The sequence below is a fragment of the Choloepus didactylus genome, chromosome 1 (assembly GCF_015220235.1).
Source record: "Choloepus didactylus isolate mChoDid1 chromosome 1, mChoDid1.pri, whole genome shotgun sequence".
Lineage (NCBI taxonomy): Eukaryota > Metazoa > Chordata > Mammalia > Pilosa > Megalonychidae > Choloepus > Choloepus didactylus.
The window spans coordinates 61662995-61683260 of NC_051307.1; the positions used below are offsets into that span (position 1 = coordinate 61662995).

Genomic DNA, 20266 nt, shown 5'->3' on the forward strand with positions numbered 1-20266 from the left:
GTACTGCACATACTTCGTTTCCCAGTGATCCAGCTGTAGGTACCAATCATTATACATTGGGTTGTGTTTTCATATTCCGCAATAGTGTCAAAAATTCAGGCTCAAGAATACATCCTCAGAATCAAACCACATTATGTGGTTACAATAGTCATTAGGAACTTCTCCCAGGTAGGGCCCAGTGCCTTTCATGTTTTCAATACAGAGGGATAAGTACTCCTCCAAGGTTGGGACACTGCCCATGGGAGCACTTGGAGTTCAAAAGATGTCTTCCGGTCTGAGAGGGTCGGTGTGGACCTTCCAGTTCAACAGAGTAGCCTTTGCGGCTCCAAGGAGAAGAATGTTAAGGATACCTGTAAGAAGAGCCTTAGCAGGCCTTGCTAAGCCACCTAAAGGATGTGTGCCCCGAACAACTACCACAGCAGCAAGCAACTTGATTGAAGTATTTGTTGATCATCAGTCTGTCATGGTGGAACCAGGAACGACTGTCCTCCAAGCCTGTGAGAAGGTTGGCATGCAGATCCCTCGATTCTGTTACCATGAAAGGTTATCTGTTGCTGGAAACTGCAGGATGTGCCTTGTTGAAATTGAGAAAGCTCCTAAGGTTGTAGCTGCTTGTGCCATGCCAGTAATGAAGGGTTGGAATATCCTAACAAACTCAGAGAAGTTTAAGAAAGCCAGAGAAGGTGTGATGGAATTCTTATTAGCAAATCACCCACTGGACTGTCCTATTTGTGACCAGGGAGGTGAATGTGATTTGCAGGACCAATCCATGATGTTTGGAAGTGATAGAAGCCGATTTTTAGAGGGGAAGCGTGCTGTGGAGGATAAGAACATTAGGCCATTGGTAAAGACCATCATGACTAGATATATACAGTGTACTCGATGTATCAGGTTTGCTAGTGAGATTGCAGGAGTAGATGATTTGGGAACAACAGGCAGAGGAAATGATATGCAAGTTGGCACATATATTGAAAAGATGTTCATGTCTGAGCTATCTGGGAATATCATTGATATCTGCCCTGTAGGTGCCCTGACTTCTAAACCCTATGCCTTTACTGCCTGACCTTGGGAAACAAGAAAGACAGAATCCATTGATGTAATGGATGCAGTTGAAAGTAATATTGTGGTAAGCACAAGAACTGGAGAGGTATTGAGGATTTTGCCAAGATACATGAGGACATCAATGAAGAGTGGATCTCTGATAAAACTAGATTTGCCTACGATGGGCTGAAACGCCAAAGACTTACCGAACCTATGGTCAGAAATGAAAAAGGGCTTTTAACCTATACTTCTTGGGAGGATGCGCTCTCTCTTGTAGCTGGAATGTTGCAGAGTTTTCAAGGCAAGGATGTAGCAGCAATTGCAGGTGGCTTTGTGGATGCAGACGCCCTAATAGCTCTCAAAGATTTGCTTAATAGAGTGGACTCTGACACCTTATGCACTGAAGAGGTCTTCCCCACCACAGGAGCTGGTACAGATTTACGTTCCAGTTATCTTCTTTTTTTTTTTTTTTTTTTATTTTATTAAATTCAGTTTTATTGGAATACATTCACACACCATACAATCATCCATGATATACAATGCACTGTCTACAGTATGATAACATAGTTATGCGTTCATCACCCCAATCTATCTCTGAACATTTTCCTTACATCAGAAAGAACCAGAATAAGAATAAAAAATAAAAGTGAAAAAAGAACACCCAAATCATCCCCCCATCCCACCCCATTTGTCCTTTACTTTTTATCCCCATTCCTCCACTCATCCATACACTAGATAAAGGAGGTGTGATCCACAAGGTCTTCACCCAGCCTCAAAGTTTTAACCTACTATATGCAGGATAGAGAAATTAGAACCTGATCTACTGGTGGCAGATAAGCAGGTTGCTGGTGCTATTTAATGCTTGAAGCAAAAGGAGGTTACAGAAGACTTAGAATTCCAAAATTTCCCAACATAGTATGAATTCAAGAGAGACAAGTACAGAAGGTGGATTTGGAAAGGAAACCAAAGCATAGAGATTTAAAAAAACAAAACAAAACAAAACCTCTCTGTAAAATAGATACGGATCATGGAGCACCACCAGCTAAATACAGGCCCCTAATGCGGCCTGCTAAGGGAGACAATAAAGGACTAGAAAACATAGATGGGAGAAAAGCTGATTGAAATTGCAAGGTTATTCTCCTTTTGTGTTATGGCTTGGGAAAATCCATAATGCAATGGTAGCACTGGTCCTTAAGTCTCTAACTTAACAGCGATGGTGAAGCATCAGGCAGGGAGTGGGGGGTGGGGGTCGGGGGTGGAACAGAGTGAGGTTGTGAAATGAACTTGAATTGTTTTTCCTAGAGAAAAAAAGGCAAGGATGACTTATCAATGACCTTCCACTATATTCCTGACAAGACAAGCAAAGTGGCTTTAAGCCATGTCAAAATGGTATGATGGCGTGTGGTGAGAGTTTGGATTGACTCTAGTTACTATTTAGGTGACCTGGAGCATGGTGATTCTCCTCCTTAAGCTTCAGCTTCCTTCTCTGTTCAATGGGATCATTCCAGTTATCTTCTAAATACTACAGTTGCTGGTGTGGAAGAGGCAGATGTTGTCCTTCTGGTTGGTACAAACCCACGTTTTGAGGCACCACTATTTAATGCTAGAATTCGAAAGAGCTGGCTTCATAATGACTTAAAAGTGGCACTCATAGGCACTCCAGTGGATTTGACTTACAGATATGACCATCTGGGAGACTCTCCCCAAATTCTTCAAGACATTGTTTCTGGAAGCCACCCATTCAACCAGGTTCTAAAGGAAGCTAAAAAACCAATGATGGTTGTAGGCAGTTCTGCACTCCAAAGAAATGATGGAGCTGCAATTCTTGCAGCTGTTTCCAGCATTGCACAGAAGATTCGGATGAGTAGTGGTGTCACTGGTAATTGGAAAGTTATGAATATCCTTCATAGGATTGCAAGCCAAGTAGCCGCTTTGGACCTTGGCTATAAACCTGGAGTGGAAGCAATTCGGAAGAATCCTCCCAAAGTGCTGTTTCTCCTGGGAGCAGATGGAGGTTGTATTACCCGACAGGATTTGCCAAAGGATTGTTTCATTATTTATCAAGGACATCATAGTGATGTGGGAGCCCCTGTAGCTGATGTTATTCTCCCAGGAGCTGCTTACACAGAGAAGTCTGCGACTTATGTCAATACCGAGGGCAGAGCTCAACAGACTAAAGTAGCAGTCACTCCTCCCGGCTTGGCAAGAGAAGACTGGAAAATTATAAGAGCCCTCTCTGAGATTGCTGGTATAACTCTGCCATATGATACTCTCAGTCAAGTGAGGAACAGATTGGAAGAAGTCTCTCCTAATCTTGTTCGATATGATGATGTCGAAGGAGCTAATTACTTCCAGCAAGCAAATGAACTCTCCAAGCTAGTGAATCAGCAACTGCTTGCTGAACCACTTGTCCCACCTCAGCTAACAATAAAAGACTTCTACATGACAGATTCTATTAGCAGAGCCTCACAAACAATGGCCAAGTGTGTCAAAGCTGTAACAGAGGGTGCCCAGGCAGTCGAGAAACCATCCATATGCTGAACTATTAGGAATCCAGTTTTACTACAAATACTTAATGGACAATTATATGGTGAAATGACCCCTTAGGAGGGCTATCTCTTTAAAAAAAAAAAAAATCTGAATGATGTACTATTTAAGGTTACACCATGCTTGCTTGAAAATGATATTGCAATTATAAAAGAACCTTACAGTTTCAAAAACATTTATGTATTGTGTGTAAACATTGTAATATAGTTAATAAAAATTTCTTTCCTGTAAGATAAATGGTAATCTTTGTGACAAATACAAAGAAAATCCTTAAAATAAAATTAAAAAAAAAAAAAAAGATGTCTTCCACATCAAATGGAATCAACTATAGTTGTTCATAGAGTGGTTTCTATGTGACACTAGGTCATACATCCAATAGGCTGATGTGGTCATCTATGTTGACAGGTTGGCTAGAATGCTGTGGAGAGACAGCCCGTCATCTCAATTCAAATGCTGACAGAGCCAGCAGTTGATCTTTTCAGTCACTCTAGCAAAATCAGTATCATGGGGTCCCATGGGGTTGTCATAACTGTAAGATAGCATGGGGAGAGAAAGAGACAACATCACTAACCCCCTCTCCCCTTACTGCCTGGGGTGAAGATGTTTTGTCCATCAACTTGGGGTCAGGATTGCCCAGATATGGACACCCAGGCTGTGTGTCAAAGCATCAAGGATACAGTTTCTATGGGGACCCATTGCCCCTGTCATTTAAACCAGATTTGGTCCTGATTGTTCAGCCAGAGAGGGAAACCACATCCTGAACAAATTTCTCATAGCCTCTACTGTCACCTACTTGTACCAAAGTGTTGGGAGTCCCAGGAGTAACCAGAGGAACTCTAGTGCCTTGGTGTTCTGTCACTCTTTCCCCCATTCCCATAGAGTCCCACAAAAGGGAGGCACATGAGGGAAGTATCACCTCTGGGTTGGAAATCAAGGGCCCCTGCAGTAATGCTATGGCAACATGGACCCCATGTCCATGCACTCCAATGGGAAAAAAGAAAAAGAGCAGTTAGGTGTATTGAGATTGGGATTCCTCAGGCATAGCCTAATTAGGCAATTAACTGCCTGGTACCCCACCCTCTCCAAGTATTTTCCAATGTACACTTCAGTGCCATGTTTCCCTTCCATTGAAGTTCAGTGTTTAGTGTCCAAATAGCTTTACATTTAAAGGGGTACTACCCAGTAAGTTGTCCTTCCTGATGACCTTTACATAGTTGTTGTTTGAGTCTTCTGTTCCAATGTTTTATTACACCATTTGCTAGGGGGTGATGACAGGAAGAAAGAAAGGTCCATCTTATTCCATGGGAGTGTGCTCATTGCTGGATCATTTGCACTGTAAATGAGGTACCTTGATCTGACTGGAGTCCTTTTGCATGGCCAAACACATGACACAGGTGTTTCTCCAAGGCTACAACAGTGATCATAGCATTACTGGAATTGCTGTCCATATCCAAAGTGTATGTCTATGGCAGTGATACACCACCAGAATCTGAGATTAGGGGGCAGTGGTTTTATGTGGTTGAGCTGCCACACACATGTGGGACCTAAGTCCCAGCTGATGTGGCCCAGCTCTCCACATTGCATAGCCTAGGCTTGTTGGCAGAAGCCATACCACTGAGCTATGCTTTTGGTTCCCACTTCATCTAGAGTGAGTCCTTGTGATTTGGCCCATTCTTGCATCAGAGGTGGGCTTCCATGTTCCATTCAGTGGTGAAACCAACGGGCAATCATAGCAATCTGTTAAACGTATGCTTAGCCAGCACAGGAATTCCATTCATGTTCTGCTTCAAATAGCCTTTTGCAATGGGTGTCAACATGGGTGACAAATAGATCTTCCCAGATTGCAACCTGTTGTAAAGATACCTTTCCCCATATAGTGGAGACTAATAGTCCAATCACTGATTTGCCAGTCACTGAACCACATGGCTAGGCAATTTACAATGGCACATGAGTCTTTAAATGTGTAACAGGAAGTTGTGATTGCAGCAGCCTTCACGGTCCATCACCACTGCATGGAATTCAGCCCATTGTGCAGAATGCCCTCAACCAGTCTCAGTCAGTGGGTGACCATCTTGGGATGGACAGTTGCAGGAGCCCAATGGACTCCATCAGCCTTCAGTTTTACAGATCCATCTGTGAATCAACCCATAAGATCATTTGCAACATCTTCAAACCAGGGGGCCCAATAGCCAAGTGAGGGTCAGAAGCAGTCCCTGCAGGCTCTTCAGACCCTTTGGAAAGCAGCTATTTGTTCCTGCAGTCAGCTGATTGACTAATACCCTGGTCAGGCTCAGTCTTGGATTTACAATTTCATTTAATGATGGAGCTTTACTGAACCTATCCTACTTTAGTAGGATTAGTGAGTTCCCACATGAAGATGGGCAGTTCTGATATTAGAGTCATAAGTGGCATGTCTGGAGGACAGCATACCTGCCACTGTATGAGCTGTCACCACCTTGGTGACAGCAATGATTATCAAACACTTCAGAAGACAAGAGCGGCTCCTCAGCATTTTATATGCATAATCTATTGTCAGCCTCCAAGCTCCTGAGGCTTCTTTTTCACCAACCAGACTGTGCTGCTAAACTGCAATAGAGTGGTTCTTGGTACACCTGCTTACAGCAAGTCCTGAAACAACAAAATAATGTTGTTGTCCCCACCTGGGAGGTGGTACTGCTTTTGTTAAACAACCCAGTGATGCTCCTGAAATGCTGGCAGGCAGGAGTGGGCATGCTCCATAGTTATGGATTAAATTTCTCATCACGAGGGGGCATACCCCCACAGAAGACTGTGGTGTTCAGTGTCGATGCCCATAAGACACTCAGCAGTAAGAACCACTATCACTGGCAGTCAAAATGGCTCAAAGAGCCCCACCCACAAGCCCATACACACTTTCCTGCCATGGGTCACTGAACCCACCCAAAAGCCCCCCAGTGCCACCAGATTGCTCTTGTCCATGCAGGACCAGGATTACTGTCACTTGGGCACCTGTATCTGAGAGCCCCATGAAGGTCTGGATCCCTCCTTTTCCCCTTTCACCTGAATGGGAGCACGGTGTCCCTCTGGGGCCTGGTGGGGACCCAGAGACCTTGGCCCACTCCTAATCATTCTTTTTAAAGGGAGAATATAAAGGTACAGGTGAAGGGCTTCCTCCTCCCTATCTTACACATCAAGCTCATAGTTGGAATTGTCTTCCTCACTATTCTGGTTGGGGCAGAGTCCTTATCTACTATTTCATCCCTCTTCTCCTGACTGCATTAAGGGACTCAGAGGTCAGTGATGCAGGATTCTAAATCTTTCCAGTCCCATGAGCCCTTTTCTTACTATTTTTTACGGATCCTATCGGAGTCTTAACTCCTAACTTAGAGGAACCCCCTTCCACCCCATAGCATTGCCAGGTTTTTCCATAGGCATCCCATCAATTTCTGATTTACCTATCCCTTGCCTTAGTAACCAAAGCCACACTGCCTGGCAGATGGACCCCATCTGCTCCTTTGCATTTCCCGGGTCACTATTTGCCTTGCAGGAACCCAGACTAAAAGAGGTATGGGCTTGTCTATACTCTAACCTGTCAGTTGACTTGTTCATTGCAGGCAAAATGAGTTGTAGCAGAGAGTCAGTAATTAACTTTCTCAGTCTTTGCCACTCTGCCCTAGACATCTGAGTCTGCATTGAACAAACACACCAGCCAAGCTGCATGACCCTCCCCTGGCTTCTGTCCAGATAAATCTATTAACTTCCATATTTTGCTCTTGGAAAAAGACCTCATTTTAAGTTTGATTTTTAGCAACACCATCAGTAGTTTTGCATTGAGTGAAAACAGTTCTAACTGAGAGCCTGCAATAAGCCCAGTCTGGGTGGAGCTCCCTGCTGGGAGCCCCAGACTCTTCTCTGGAGTCATTTGTGGACCCTTGAGACACTGTGGGGGTTAGCAAGAGAGTGGGAAATAAGCAGGGAGTAGGAGCTTCCCTACTTTTCCTGTAATCTACCTCCCTTATCTCCACCCTTATCCACTATACCAGTCCATCCTTGTTAGCAAGGAGACTGCTTACATCCCACTTGCCTATATGTGGCCAGAGAGAGGCCAAAACTTCAGTCATCCCATCATCCCCAGGGAGCTGGAACCATCATGGGATGAATGAACTGATGATTTCTTATGCTTCCACTATGCCAGGGTGTGATTTTTGTGTGTGTGATCCAGCCAACTCTGCCAAATTATGGATCAGAAGGGGAAATACTTGAAGAGATGTCAATGCACTCCAACACAGGTGTTGGGATTGTCATCAAAAGTTCAATTCACAACAGGCTCTAATGGAAAGATATTTTAGTCATATAGAGAAGAGACAGAGTAAGTTTGTCTTCACTAGTGGGGGTCAGTTCCCCATAGTGAGTGGATCTCAATCATGGCTGTTGCAGGGAGATATTTTAGGTGCAGCATCCTACCCTTGTGTTTGTGAACCATAGTGGGGGGACCCCACTTTCTCCCTGACAGGGACAGATATACCACAGGTTGTGAATTGGACATTATAAAACACATGCATACCAGAGTCAGACTGTCTTCAGTGAGTATTTACTTATATTCAGGACAATAGGGAAAGGAATGTACTGAAAGTCCCCTCATCTAGTAGGGGATTGTGTTTCATCCCAGCAGGGTGACATAACTAGTCCTGATCAGATGTATTTGAGGGTTCCAGGGAAAGGCATCAGGCCATGCTAGGACTAACCTCTACCCCATGGAAAGACATGCTAAAGGTAATACAGATAAGGCAAAAGAAACAAAAAAAGAATGGAAGTGATATAGAGAACCATGAAGCAATGGGCCTGGCTTAGGAATGGCACATGGAAGTGCTGAATATAAGGAAACAGAGTAAGTTCAAATGATGAAGAGTTAGGAGGTCATGATAAGTAACAAACCAAACAAATTAGACTTGAGATTAATGGACAATAAGGAGCAGTTTACCATAAATGATGATAAATTCCTAGATTAGGAAGGAAAGGAGTCTTTTGAGAAGACTTTTTAAGGATTCAGAAGGAAAAAAAAAAAGGAAAGTTTCTTATAATAACAATGGTATAAGATTAAAGATATTGTGCATATAATTTTAAAGAAAGATTTAATAAATCATATATTGGCTGTAAAAAGAGGTGGAAGAGATTATACTTTCCAACCCTTGCTCACACTGCACCTTCTCCTTTCTAAGGAAACAAAGCCTATTTCTACTTCCTCTATGAAGATTTTGCTGACAAATACAGTGGGGATTTTCTCTTCCACTGTTGGGGATTGAATCATGTCTCCCACAAAAAGCATAATCTGGTCCAAAGCCCTGTTCCTGTGAGTATGAACCCATTTGTAAATAAGATCTTTGATGATGTTGTTGGTTAAGATATGCCCAAAGTGAACGGAGGGGAACCTTAATTGAATATGGCTGAAATCCTTATAAGCAAAGGAAACTGGACAATGAGAGGAAGCCAGGAGATAAACAAGAAGCTGCAAGTCAATGAAACCCAAAAGAGAAAGAAGATGCTCCCATGTGCACGCTGTCACAGAAAAGCCAAGGAACCCCAAAGATTGCCAACCAGCCAGAAGATACCAACTCTGGAAGGAAGCAAGCCTTCAAGCCTCTGAAACTGTGAGCCAAAAAAATTCCTGCTGTTAAGTCAATGGTATTTGTTTTAGCAGCCAACAATCTAAACACCCATTTAGGACTTTGGTTTCAGAGTGGTGATAAGATTAAAAGATGTGAGTAAATGAATTGAAAGTGAGTAAATGTTCCTTGAAAGTGACCCTTGAAAAACTGGCATTTGCTTTACTCTCTAGGTCTCAAAGTATACATTTAACTATTATAATTTAGTATGTCCATAATATTAAAGTATTGCATCTCTTTGGCTACATTCGGATGTCAATGCCAAGGAAATCCACCTTAGAATTATTTTGAATATTTGAACTATTTTCAGCCAATGGGATAAATATTATCCTAGAACATTTGTTGGAAATAGTCTCCTAAATGATCCAGAAGACAGTTTTATTTCTGGACCTACTTTAAAACTAACATCTGGGACATGTGACATCATCAACATGGCAACATAAGGAGCTGCTGAAAACTTTCTTCCCAGATATTCAGAGAAAAAGGGAGATAACTTTGACTTGTTCATAACTCTGGTGGAGGGTATGGATGGGAGAAGGACCCTACAGATGCCAAAATGAAGAAGAAAGAACTCTGTTTCTGACCAGTGGGTCCTCTCCCCTCCCCACTCAGTCTCATGCAGCACAGAAGGAACACAGAACCAACAGTTAGGATTCCTTTCACCCCTCATCAGGGACAGAGACTAAAAAATTGCTCACAGCAGTGACACATATCCCCATAATTGGAGATCAGAGGGATAGAGGAGGACAGTTCAAGGCCCAGAGCAGTGAGGAGTGAAGAGTCTGAGAAAATGTGAACAGAGGCCATTCCTAGCCCTGAGTCTGAAAGCTCTCCCCCACCTTTGATGAAAATAGTAGCCAGCAGCCTGATACTTGACTGGGAGATGGCTGAAAACTGTAGCATCTGGGGGAGTCCTTTGCCACAGAGGGAGTGGGGACACAGCCCCACATTGAGTCAGAATTTACCCAGCACAGTGAGAGTACAGGAGGTACCAGGAGGTAATTCAGCACCAGCCAACAAGACTCAGCTGGGCTCCAAGAAATAATTGAGCCCCACTGAGCCAGGCTCAGCTGGACTCTAAGAAGTAATTAAGCCCCAAGCAGCCAGAGTCACCTGGGCTCTAACAGGTAATTCAGCTCCACCCAGCTGGATTCAGCCAGGCTACAACAGGTATTTCAGCCCCACGCAGCCAGATGCAGCTGAGCTCCAAGAAGTAATTCAGCCTTACCCGGTAAGACATGCCTGGAATCCAGAAGGTAAATACCTTCTGAGGAAAATTAAGTCACTGAACATTGCCATCTGCTGGACATACCATAAAGTGCAAGGGAACTTTAGGATTTCTCAGAACCTCTGTAGACCTTATCCCAGGCCCAGTGGAACTGGTCTACACCCCCTGCCTGGTAAACCAGCCCTGTTTAAGTTGAGAAATATGGATGATCTAATAGTTAAAGCAGCGCTCTAAAACAAACCCAGGGCTTGCTGGTGGTGAAAAATGGAACACCACTGGGAGCCAACAGACTTGTTTTACCCACACACAGAGAACTTGTGTGGAGCCCAGTCCCTACCCACCAGAGGCAGGCTGCTGTGGGTGCCTGGTTATAGGGAGATACTGGGAGGACAGAGCTAATCTAACAACTGACTGGCAAGAGAGACATATAGGCAGGGCAAGAACCAAAATAGCAAGAGATAAAAAAAATTCTGATCAGTTAAACAGAAGTGATGTTAGAGTCCAGAATAAGTTGAACTGAATGCCAAAGAACAAATAGAGAACTAAGCCAACCAACAAGAAAACCCAAAGTAAAAGAGTGAAAATGACCTTTAGAATAAATTAATCAAGGAAACCAATGCCTAGACACCAAAAAGAAAATTATGAGACACAACAGATAAAGCAAAGATATGGCCCAGTCAAAGGAACAAACTAACACTTCACATAAGATACAGGAGTTGAGACAACTAATTAAAGATGGTCAAACATGCCAAATCTATTCAAAAATCAAAGCAATGAGCTGAGGGAAGATATGGCAAAAGGGATGAAGGATATAAAGAAGACAGTGGGCAAACATAAGGAGAAACTTGAAAGTTTGAAAAAACAAATCACAACTTGTGGGAATGAAAGGCACAATAGAAAAGATGAAAAACACAATGGAGACTTACAATACCGTATTTGAAGTGGCATAAGAAAGAATTAGTGACCTAGAGAACAGAATATCTGAAATCCTACACTGTGATGGTTAGGTTCATGTGTCACCTTGGCCAGGTGACGGTGTCCAGGTGTCTGCTCAAGCAAGCACTGGCCTAACCATTACTGCAAGGATGTTTGTGGCTGGTTAATAAACCAGAATGCTGGTTTACTAAATCATCAGTCAATTGACTGCAGCTGTGACTGATTACATCAATGAAGGGTGTGTCTTCCACAATGAGAAAATTCAAATCAGCTGGATTTAATCCAATCAGTTGAAGACTTTTAAGTGAGACAGATAGAGGGCCTTCATTTCTTCTTTGGCTAGCCAGTGAAGCATTTCCTGAAGAGTTCATTGAACACCTTCAACAGAGTTGCCAGTTCGGTGCCTGTCCTATGTAATTTGGAATCATGCATACACACAGTTGCATGAGACACTTTTATAAAATCTTATGTTCATAGATATCTCTTGTTGATTCTGTTTCCCTAGAGAGCCCTAAGTGATACATACAAACAAAGGAACAGATATGGGAAAGGATGGAAAAATATGAGCAATGTCTCAGGGAATTAAGTGACAGCATGAAGCACACGAATATATATGTCATGGGTGTCCCAGAAGGAGAAGAGAAGGAAAAAGGGGCAGAAAGAATAATGGAGGAAACAGTCACTGAAAATTTCCCATCTCTTATGAAAGACATAAACTTACAGATCCAGGAAACACAGCATTCCCAAAACAGAATAGATCCAAATAGGGTACCCCAAATAACCAAAAATATCTTGAGAAAGAGGAGTGAAATGGGAGGTCTCACAGTACCTGACTTTGAAGCATACTACAAAGCTACAGTGGTCAAAACTGCATGGTACTGGCATAAAGATAGATATACCACCCAATGGAATAAAATTGAGTTTTCAGAAATAGACCCTCTCGTGCATAGACAATTGATCTTTGGTAAGGCAGTCAAGCCATCAAAAATGGGACAGAGCAGCCTGTTCAATAAATGGTGTTTGGAGAACTGGATATCCATATTCAAGAGAATGCAAGAGGTCTCCTATTTCACAGCTTATACAAAAATTAATTCAAAATAGATCAAAGACCTAAATATTAGAGCTAAGACCATAAAATTTTAGAAGGAAATGTAGGGAAATATATTAAAGATCTTGTGATAGTTTCCTAGTCCTTGCACCCAAAAGCATGAACAATGAAAGAAGAAATAGATAAATGGGATCTCCTCAAAATTAAACACTTTGTACATCAAAGGACTTTCTCTGACTTTGTCAGAAAAGTAGAAAGGCAGCCTATGCAATGGAGACAGTATTTGGAAACCACATATCAGATAAGGGTTTAATATCCAGAATATTTAAAGAAATCCTAAAACTCAAAAACAATAAGACAAACAGCTCAATTTAAAAATGGGGAAAAGACATGAACAAACACTTCTCTGAAGAGGACATAGAAATGGCTCAGAAGCCTATGAAAATAAGATCAACTTCACTGGCCATTAAGGGAAAGCAAATCAAAACCACAATGAGATATCAGCTCACACTTAGTAAAATGGCCATTTTCAAAAAAACAAGAAAATTACAAGTGCTGGAGAGGACATGGAGAAAGAGGCACATTTATTCACTGTTGGTGGGAATAAAGAACAGTGCAGCTACTCTGGAAGGCAGCATGGTGTTTCCTCAGGAAGCTATATGATCCAGCGATCATTGTCATATGATCCAGCAATTCCATTACTAGGTATATACTCAGAGGAACTGGAAGCTGGGGCATGAATGGACATTTGTAAACCAATGTTTATAGCAGCATTATTCATGATTTCCAAGAGATGGAAACAGCCATCAACAGATGAGTGGATAAACAAACTGTGGGACATACATATGATGGAGTATTATAAAACTGTAAGACAGAATAAAGTCACAGAGCATATGACAATGTGGATGAACCTTGAGGATTTTATGTTGAGTGAACTTAGCCAGAAACAAAAGAACAAATATTCTATGGTCCTACTAATATGAACTAATATTAATGAGCGAAGTTTAAGAGTTAAAGCTGAGAACACAGGCTGTTGGGAGATAGAGGGTAGAGATTGGTCATTTAATGCTGAAGGGATAGAGAATGTCCAACAGGATTGATTGTATAGATCCAGAAATGGATAGCACAATATTGTTTGATGGTAGCATAATATTGTAAGTACACTGAACAAAGATGTCTGTGAGTAAAGTTGAAAGAGAAGGGCTAGGGACATGTATGACACCAAAAGGAAAAATGTATGATAAAAAATGGGACTGTATAACTTAGTAAAATCTATAGTGGTCAATGATGTTGATTAAATGTACAAATATAAAAAAGTTTTTACATGTGGGTGAAGAAATGAATGTCAATTTTGCAGATGTTGAGAATGGGATTGTATTGGCGGGAAAATATAATCTAGGAAAACTAGAGTCTATAGTTAACAGTAACATTGCAATACACTTCTATTAATTATAGCAAAAGGCAATATGCCAAAGCTAAATGTCTATAAAAGGGGGTTAAAAGGGAATGATATGGCATTCATGGTGGTGGTGGTGTCTGACCTTTTTATTTTATTTTATTTTTATTTTTTCTTTTATCCTTTTTTATTATTCTTATTTTAATTTTTTTGGAGTAATGAATGTGTTCAAGGGCTGATTGTGGTGATGAATGTGCAACTATATGATAATACTGTGAACAATTGAATGTACACTGTGAATTATTGTATGGTATGTGAATATATCTCTATAAAATTGCAGAGAAAAAATTAAGAGAGGGATACAAGTGCTGGAGAAAATATGGAGAGAGGGATATACCTATTCACTGCTGGTGGGAAAATAGGATGGTAGAGCTCATCTGGAGGGCAGTGTGATGGTTCCACAAAAATCTAAGTATGGGGTTGCCATAAGATCCTGCAACCTCGTTAGGTGGTATATACTTGAAAAAACTGAGAGCAGGGATATGAATGGACATTTGCCCACTGGTGTTTATGGTTGCACTATTCACAATTTGCAATGGATAGATGTGGCCTGCGGGTACATCAACTGATAAACAGAATGATGAACTGTATACATACAATAGAATACTGAGTGGCTGCAAGAGGGAATGAAGTTATGAGGCATGCAACTATGTGGATGGATCTTGAGGACAACTTTTTGAGTAAAATAAGCCAGAAATGAAAAGACCAACATTATGATTCCTCACTAATACAAACTATAATGAGCAAACTATGAGAATTGAATCTTAGAGCACAGGTTATCAGGGAAAGGCTTATTGTAAATCTCCCTAGATTGTAAGCTCCTATAGCAGTTACATCTATTCTTGACTTGTAGCAGTTATCTTTAAATTCTATGATGCTGAGCTCCTTGTGGATAACCTGGTCTAGCCCTAAAACTCTGAGTATCTGTGTGACACCTAACACTCAGAGCTAGAGTTTGGTAGCTATTAATGTCACTAGTATCCCAAACAGCAATTGTTAAAAAAGCTGAAAAAAGATTTCAGAATTCATTAGAGATACAAATGAAGCAGACCTGGTTAGGACTAAGACAAGTCAGACTAAAGGGTAAAGGATGATATTGACTGTGTTTTAAAGCTTCAAATTTTCCATGAAACCAAAAGAATATGTTTATTTTGTGCAAAATTTATATTTTCTGGAGCACACCAGATAATTTAATGTGGATGGTCAGTTTAATCAAACACCAAAATTACATGGAACTTTTAATAGCATGTGAGATCTAGTTGGTTTGTATAGGTTTGTGTGAAACCCTGATGCATCCCTGTGCCAATTTAAATGTATTATTTCCCCCAAAATGCCATTATCTTTGGTGCACTCTTCTGTGGGCAGACATATTAGTGTTGGTTAGGTTGTAATTCTTTGAGTGTTTCTATGGAGATGCAATCCAGCCAACTGCAGGTGATAACTCTGATTGGATAATTTCCATGGTACTGTGGCCCTGCCCATTCAATGTGGGCCTTAATTAGTTTACTAGAGCATTGTATAAGTTCAGACAGAAGGAGTGAGCTCGCTACAACCAAGAGGGACACTTGAAGAAAGCACAGGAGCTGAGAGAGAAGCTGCAGATGAGAGACAGTTTGAGGATTACCAATGAAAGCAGACTATTGCTCCAGAGAAGCTAAGAGAGGACAAATGCCCCAAGAAGAACTGAGAGTGACATTTTGAAGAGGAGCTGTGACCTAGAGAGGAACATCCTTGGAGAAAGCCATTTTGAAGCCAGAACTTGGAGCAAATGCCAGCCTTGTGCCTTCCCAGCTAACAGGGGTTTTCTAGATGCCATTGGCCATCCTCCAGTGAAGGTACCCAATTGTTGATTCATTACCCTGGACACTTTATGGCCTTAAAACTGTAACTGTGTAACCAAATAAATCTCCTTTATGAAAGCCAACCCATTTTTGGTATTTTGCATCCCAGCAGCATTAGCAAACTGGAACAATCCCAAAATAATTTTGGCAGAGGACAAAAATGCATTTACGAAGCCCTTCTGAGGAACTGGGGGAAAATATGGAAATATTAAACTTCCCCACCAGGAGAATTACTGATATTCTGACAAGCATTGGGGACTACAAATTTAGAAGGCCAGGCTCTTGATCTTGGTGCTCGCCCTTATGAAGCCTGTTGCTGCAAAGAGAGGATAAGCCTACTTATAATTGTGCCTAAGAGTCACCCCAAGAGAACCTCTTTTGTTGCTCAGATGTGGCCACTCTCTCTAAGCCAACTCAGCAGGTAAACTCACTGCCTTCCCCCCTATGTGGGACATGACTCCAAGGGGTGTAAATCTCCCTGGTAACATGGGACATGACTCCCAGGTATGAATCTGGACCTGGGATCATGGGATTGAGAAAGTCTTCTTGACCAAAAGGGAAAAGAGAAATGAAACAAAATAAAGTTTCAGTGGCTGAGAGATTTCAAATAGAGTTGAGATATCATTCTGGAGGTTATTCTTATGCATTTTATCAATATCCTTTTTTAGTTTTTGATGTATTAGAATAGGTAGAAGGAAATGCCTGAAACTGTTGAACTGCAAGTCAGTAGCCTTGTTTTTGAAGACAACTGTGTAACTATGTAGCTTGCATGGTGTGGCTGTGCAATTTTGAAAACCTTGTGGTTCACACTCCCTTTCTCCAATTTATGGACAGATGAGTTGAAAAATGAGAACAAAAATTAAATGAACAATATGGGGATGGGGGAGATGGGATATTTTGGGTGTTCTTTATTGGATATTTGTTCTTGTTTTTTTTTAATTATTTTTATGTTTATTTTATTTTATTTTATTTTATTTTATTTTATTTTATTTTACAGTAATGAAAATGTTCAAAAGTTGATTTTGGTGATGAATGCATAACTATATGATGGTACTGTGAACAACTGGTTGTACACTGTGGATTACTGTAGGGTATGTGACTATATCTCAATAAAACTGAATTTAAAAAAACAAACTAACTAATGTCTGGTGTGAGACCAAAGGAAGGGATATTTATTTGGTGCAAAATCTATATTTTTGGTAGCACACTATATAATTGAACTTGTGTGGTCAGTTTATTCAAACATCATAATTACATGGAACCTTGAATAGGGAGTGAGATCTGGTTGGGTTGTACAGGTTAGTGTGAAGCCCCCATACATCCCAGAGTAATTTGGGCAGATAATAAAAATGTATTTGCAAAGCCCCCATGGGAGACTTGGGGAAAATGTGCAAATATTAAGTTTCCCCAGCTAGGGAATTACTGTTATACTCACAAACATTGGATACTACCAATTTAGAAAGATGAGCTCTCAATCTTGGGCTTGCCCTTTTAAAGCTTGTTACTGCAAAGGAGAGGTGTATTAGTTAGGGTTCTCTAGGGAAATAGAACCAACAAGAGATATCTGTAAATATAAGATTTTATAAAAGTGTCTCACACAACTGGGGGCACATGAGTCCAAATTCTATAAGGCAGGCAGCAAAGTGGCAACTCCAATAAAGGTGTCTGATGAACTCTTCAGGAGATGATGGCTGGCCAAAGATGAAGTAAAGATCCTCTCTCTCCCTTAAAATTCTGCAACAGATTGGATTAAATCCAATTGATTGAATTCTCTCAAGACATGCCCTTTGTTGATGGAATCAGTCACAGGTGCAGTCAATTGACTGATGATTTAATGAATGAGTCTTCTGGTTTATTAACCAGCCACAAATGTACTTACAGTAATGGTTAGGCCACTGCTTGCTTGACCAGACACCTCGACACCATCACCTGGCCAAGTTGACACATGAACCTAACCATCGCAAGAGGCTAAGCCTATAATTGCGCCTAAAAGTCACCCCCAGAAAATATCTTTTGCTGCTCAGATGTGACGTCTCTCTATAAGCCCACTCAGCAGGTAAACTCACTGTCTTACCCCCTATGTGGGACATGATTCCTGTGCCAGTTTGAATGTATTGTGTTCCCCAAAATGCCATTATCTTTGATGCTATCTTGTGTGGGCAGATGTATTAGTATTGATTAGATTGTAATTCTTTGAGTGTTTCCATGGAGATGCAACCCACACAACTGTAGGGAATAACTCTAATTGGATAATTTCCATGGAGGTGTGGCCCTGCCCATTCAGTTTGGGTCTTGATTAGTTCACTGGAGCACTATATAAGCTCAGACAGAAGGAGTGAGCTTGCTACAGCCAAAAGGGACACTTTGAAGGATGCACAGGAGCTGAGAGAGGAGCTGCAGATGAGAGACAGATTGAAGATGGCTGTTGAAAGCAGACTATTGCTCCAGAGAAGCTAAGAGAGGACAAATGCCCCAAGACAACTGAGAGTGGCATTTTGCACACCAGTTGCAGCCTAGAGAGGAACGTCCTGGGAGAAAGCCATTTTGAAACCAGAACTTGGAGCAGACACCAGCCACGTGCCTTCCCAGCTAACAGAGGTTTTCTGGATGCCATTGGCTATGCTACTGTGAAGGTACCTGATTGTTGATGTGTTACCGTGGACATTTTATGGCCTTAAGACTGTAACTGTGTAACCAAATACACCCCTTTTATAAAAGTCAATCCATTTCTGGTGTTTTGCATGATGGCAGCATTAGCAAACTAGAACAACTCCCAAGGGTGTAAATCTCCCTGGCAACATGGGACATAACTCCCAAGCATGTAAATCTCCTTGGCATTGTGGGCATGACTCCCAGGGATGATCATGGACCTGGCATCAAGGTATTGAGGAAGACTTCTTGACCAAAAGGGGGAAAGAAATGAAACAAAACAAAGCTTCAGTGGCTGAGAGATTTCAGATGGAATCAAGAGGACATTCTGGAGGTTATTCTTATGCATTATATAGATACCCCTTTTTAGTTTTTTGTGTATTGGAATAGCTAGAAGGAAATACCTGAAACTGTTGAACTGCAACTCAGTAGCCCTGATTCTTACAGACAATTGTATAACTATACAGCTTACACTGTGTAACTGTGTGATTGTGAAAACCTCATGGCTCAGATTCCCTTTATCCAGTGTATGGACAGATGAGTAGGAAAATGGGGACAAAAAGTAAATTATTAAAAGGGGGGGGTGTGAGTATGGGATGTCTTGGTGTTCTTTTTTACTTTAATTTTTTCTTATTCCCTTTTTTTTTTTTGCTGTAATGAAAATTTTCAAAAATTAATTGTGGAGATGAATGCACAACTATATAGTGGTACTATAAACAATTGATTGTACATGTTGCATGATTGTATGGTATGTGAATATATATCAATAAAATTGAATTTTAAAAAACATAAAAAACTAACATCTAACAACCAACTAGCCTCTATAAAACTCTCCTAAAGTAAATCCAGATGAGAATGTATTTAAAGTGTATGTTTACTGGAAATATTTACTTCCAGAAACTTTTATTTCTCTAAGTTCTTTAGGACTTTTTTCCTTACAACTCTTTTTTTTTTTTTTTTTTTTTTTTAAATTTTTCAAGTTCCTTAAAGTCTTTCCTTTTACCTAAAGCCTATGGTGTAAGCACTAGACAAATGACTATAATTTATTTGTATCACATCTGAATTCAAGAGCAGGTTAAATTATCACAAAGACAAATAAGCAAAAGCACATTTTAAAATTAATAACAGAATGCATTAGTAAAGTTTTTAAATCTTGTGTAAATAATATGGTTTACCCTATAAATAAAAATTTAGCAGTGGAAATGGATTATTAACCTCTAAAATGAAATAGTGCTTAAAATTTTTGCATCAGGCATTCCTTGTGTATTAAACAATTTGTATTAAATTACAAAAGCAATGTACTTTAAAGGGACTTTCTAGTTTACTTTTTATTCTTAGAAAAATAAAATATCAATATAAAGCTTATTTATGCCTGATCAATCATAATCAGAAAACTACAGGAAATTTTGTTATGTGACATCAAGCTGGCAAACATAAGGCATTTAATGAAAATAACAACTAAAACTATATAGTTTTCAAATGTTCATTTTTATAATGTTTCTTAAAGATATCAGCCCCAAATATTCTGAGATGTAAAAATCATCAATATTTCAAGAAATGAACAGAAAGATGGAAGGAAGGAAGGAAGGAAGGAAAGAAGGAAGGAAAGAAGGAAGGAAGGAAGGAAGGGAGGGAGGGAGGGAGGGAAAGAAAGAAAGAGAAAAAGAAAGAAAGAAAGAAAGAAAGAAAGAAAGAAAGAAAGAAAGAAAGAAAGAAAGAGAAAGAGAAAGAGGTAGGGAGAAGAAAGAGACCTACTCAACAACAGATTGTGAATTCCAGAACACCAAGGACAAACAAAGATCCTAAAATCTTCCAGAGCAAGGGGGAGTGGGGAACTCTTACATGCAAAAGAATCAGATTCAAAATGATATCAGAATT

General features: G+C 40.6%; 1 protein-coding gene across 1 annotated transcript; it reads left to right on the forward strand.

Annotated features, from left to right (window-relative positions):
- Positions 1 to 335: 335 nt before the first annotated feature.
- LOC119533291 (NADH-ubiquinone oxidoreductase 75 kDa subunit, mitochondrial-like) lies at positions 336 to 3677 on the forward strand. The gene is given in 3 exon segments (XM_037835381.1): positions 336 to 1166; positions 1169 to 1490; positions 2550 to 3677. Coding segments are annotated over 3 exon segments (2184 nt in total). The 5' UTR covers positions 336 to 337; the 3' UTR covers positions 3583 to 3677.
- Positions 3678 to 20266: the final 16589 nt, after the last annotated feature.